The sequence below is a fragment of the Metopolophium dirhodum genome, chromosome 9 (genome assembly GCF_019925205.1).
Source record: "Metopolophium dirhodum isolate CAU chromosome 9, ASM1992520v1, whole genome shotgun sequence".
NCBI classification, from domain to species: Eukaryota; Metazoa; Arthropoda; class Insecta; order Hemiptera; family Aphididae; genus Metopolophium; species Metopolophium dirhodum.
Window position 1 is genome coordinate 22,702,257 of NC_083568.1, and position 4,217 is coordinate 22,706,473.

Here is a 4,217-nt window from a genome sequence, read left to right on the forward strand (position 1 = left end):
TTCATCTCTGAAAAATGAGACAAGAGTACGAAAAAATAACTGACAACGCAAGAAAATTGTGTGAACATGGAATATACCATTTAAATTTGATAAAAAGCGTCAACGATTTGCTGTAAAGCATTTTGACGAAGTAGATAGTGATTATCGACTTACAGTAATTGAAGATAATTTTAAGGTAAATGTATTTTACCAAGTAATTGATACAACATTGATGCAACTTAGAGAAAGGTTTAAACTGTTTAAAGGAATACAAATGGCTTGTGAAGATTTTAGTATACTTATTCCTCAAACATTAGTAGAAATGTCTGAAGAACTTTTAATAAAATCAGCGTATGACTTTACCATTAAATACAAAGATGATATAAGTTCAGATTTTACAAGACAAATCATCTCTTTAAAAGCATATTTATCATCAACTTATCAAGAAAACTCACTTCAAAAAATGACTGTTCAAAATTTAGGAGATATCATTATCAAAGATGACTTAACTTCCATACTTCCAGATGTTTTTACTGGTATAATCATTTTTATGACTATACCAGTAACATCTGCTTCAGCAGAAAGGTCATTCTCAAAGTTAAAACTTATTAAAAACTATTTGCGCAACTCTATAGGTCAAGACCGGTTATCTAACATCGCTATTCTGAACATTGAAAGACTTCAAGCAGAAAATATTAATATAGACAAAATCATTGAAGACTTTGCAAATTTAAAAGCAAGAAAAAAGAATTTTCTTCGATAGCTTATAATTTAGTTTTGAAAATTTTATACTTTTAACATTTTTAATTAATATTATTATTTTATTCAATTACATTTATGATGTTCAAATTTCAAAATATTTTTTATGACTTACCTACCTAAGAGTTATAATTATATTATTTATTTACCCACATTTATATGTAAAATTATTTAATTTTTATGTTGTTTCTAAACTACAAGTTATACTTATTGTTAAAAAAAAATGTCTTATTAGGAAAATAAATATGGAGATTTTCAAATAAGTAAATTTTTTAGGAAAAAGGGGCCCAACAGAGTTTTCACACACGGGCCCAATCAAATCTAGTTACGGCACTGACCACAGTTAATGTTAAATGTCAAATTGTCAACAATCAACTGCTTCTTCAACTTGATAACACTAAGAGGATGTCAGATTTTTAGCGCACCATTTATTTCTCTCTCTGACCCAATCATTTTAGTGTTTTCTTAATCGTACATTTGGTATGCTACGGGTGGGTCAAAGATGGAAAACAAATAGTGCGCTGACATCCCAACCGGCAACAAGTTTACACGAGTGAGCTGGGTATGGCTCCATCATATCATGGTCTTATCAGCGGTCTTCGAGGGGAACAATAAATTGAGGCCAAATAAAGTATACTTATATCGAGTATCGACCATCGACTATCAATATAAAGGAGCCTCAATTGCTTTCCCCTGTGGACTATCCATATCTTTATTATCTATGGGCTTCATCCATAACAAGGATTAAGGTGTCAGCAAATCAAAGGATCAACTCGATAATCAAACACTTAAGTTTGCAGGTTGCAACTCAGGATCTTTTTATTCAAAGTGTCCTAATGAGTCATAAGAAGGTTAGTTAGGTAAACCTATGAACGTTGAAGCCAAAGAGTCAATAGGGCCTTTGCAATTCAAGATCTTTTCCTACGTATTCGGCATTGTTAACATAACTATTCTACCTTTACACTTTTTCTTCCCCCGTCTCTCACAGCTATATACAGGTTCAGCCACTCTCATTCCACACCTCCATATGATCGGTATTCTGTCTATCCATCTCTTCTTCAGTCTTCTCGCCCATCATTTCTCCGTTAAATTAACTTCTATAGCCACTCTCACTATCTCTTATCATACAGTGACCGAACCACCTAAACCTATTCTCTCTTGTTTTCACTACAATATGTACACTACCCTACACTACCCTTAATTAATTAATTTCTTATTCTATCTCCTTTGTACCTTAACACCTTACTTATTATTCTCATATCTGCTACTGTGACTCCACTTACCTACCCTAACCTTACATTTCTTTTTCATCTTTCCCTTTCATACACCAAACATTCTGAAATCCTGTTGACCCATTTCCTTATCTTCGCCATATCACACACTTCCTAATTCCTATTCACTCAGTCTCTAGTTACCTACAAGTCATCGTACTTAATTATCGGTGAAAATATTTAAATATCATTGAGCGAATTCCCTACTCGAAAGAATTGCTTAAAAAAATATCATACCTCACCAATTTTCTAATTTTGAACACGACTTTATTGATAGTCCGAATAGTGTTATACCAGTATAGTTAAAATACAAATATTGAAAATTTTCGGGCAATATTTATATATATATATCATAATTATTAATATTATTATTATTATTATTACTTTTATTCGATGTGTTAATCTTTTCATTTTTTATTATGTTAATATTTTAATTATATTATATTATTGTTATCTATACAAATATATTGTGAACTGGACTTTTGTCCGTATTAATAAATAAATAAATAAATACATCCCCTGATCAATTAACTATAATAAAAAAAAACCTACTGAGTAATAAGAAAATACATACCCCGTGACGGAATCAAAATCTGCTACGAAACGTAGTCTTCGAAACACTGAAACGTTCACACATTTCAATCTGCTTATGATATATTATTCCCAGTTTGAAAATGTTCACTGGCGAATACCATTTCTGAAATAACACGCATCTTATGCAGTAAAATGTTCTACAATATTCTAATGACCTATGCGTTACAGTCTACAGATATTATATAAACCTACCAATAAATACCTAATATTAATTTTTATTACACAGAGTTTGTATTTTTAAATATTGTATTCAAGGATTTATTAGTTTTATTTGTATACCTAACAAAAATTACATTTATTCACAAGTCAGTTATCAACTAGAACTCGACTACGAGTAAGACAGCGTTTGGATTGTTCGGACTGGCGTATAATTTATTATTATTATACATTGCGCCTTTGGCAGGCAGTAGTAAACGTATATGCTTCTACGTTACTTAGTTAACAGATTTTCCGCGACAATAAATATTTAATTCAAGTCTAAAAAGTAAATGTAAGACCAAAATAATATAAAAACAAACTTACGCATAAACATCGACTCTTCCAGTGAAACCTAGCTGTACTGCAGCACACGCTGTCGTCGAAGAAACAGCTATCTTCATCCGTCTACATCTCGTTCCATCTCCATCTCTCTCTACATCTCGCTAATTGAAACTTATCTAGTATACAATACTAGTATCTTTATGATCTGTAATATATAATGGTGTTCGATGAAAAAGATTGAAATAAGATAAAAATACATATTTTTTTGGTTTTGAATATGAAAGCTGTGAGATGATCGATATGAATTTTGTGAGAAATCTAGAGGTACTAGAAAACTGAGACGAGTGTGTTGAATGAAATAAATTAAAAAATTAATTAACACAACAATCGCTTAAAAATTAATTTAATTCAAATAATGAGATGAACCTTATTAGATCATTTAAATTTTCCAGAACAAGCCCCCAGTTGTTGGTCGCATGCCAATTTTAACCATATACTAGACCACAAGTTTAAATTAAAGAATGTGATGTATACCTAGGTAACATACATATCGATCGATTCTAAAACAGAAACTTAACCTAGGTACAAATAATATCACAATATCAAATAGTGAAATGTGAAAATTTGAAGAAAATTTCCTATAGGTATATCCCGTAAAACCCCCAAAATAAAACGTACGTTTGAGGTGTTCTCTTAAAACCCAAATATTTAATGCCCGTATCCCGTATGCATAGAAAATGTATGTTTCACATTTAACGAAAACTAAAACTATCGTGACGGAACTGAATTACGAAGAACGTATAAAACAAAAATAATCGTCACCAAGTGATAGGTATAATCTGCTATGTACTTACAAATCATATTAAATAACATTAATCATTATGTATTTTCTTATTTTGTTAGGTAGGTATAAAAACCTACCTTCCTACTTATAAAAGCATTACCTAATCATTGATTTAAAATTTTAAAAATTATTCTACTATAACAATAAATTAACAGTTGTAGGCAAAGTATTATAATTTAAGGTATTTTTCATAATATCCTAATTTTTGTACACCTATAACAACTGGATTTTAAAAACTACTCTACGTCTAGCGGGTATATAAGTTTGTCTGACAATAAATATTTACATTA

General features: G+C 30.4%; 1 protein-coding gene across 1 annotated transcript; it reads left to right on the plus strand.

Moving 5' to 3' along the window:
• The first annotated feature begins 211 nt into the window (after nucleotides 1-211).
• Nucleotides 212-742, plus strand: LOC132953031 (uncharacterized). Its single transcript, XM_061025580.1, has one exon. It carries the CDS (start codon nucleotides 212-214, stop codon nucleotides 740-742), a length of 531 nt encoding a protein of 176 aa, XP_060881563.1.
• The last annotated feature ends 3,475 nt before the right edge of the window (nucleotides 743-4,217 follow it).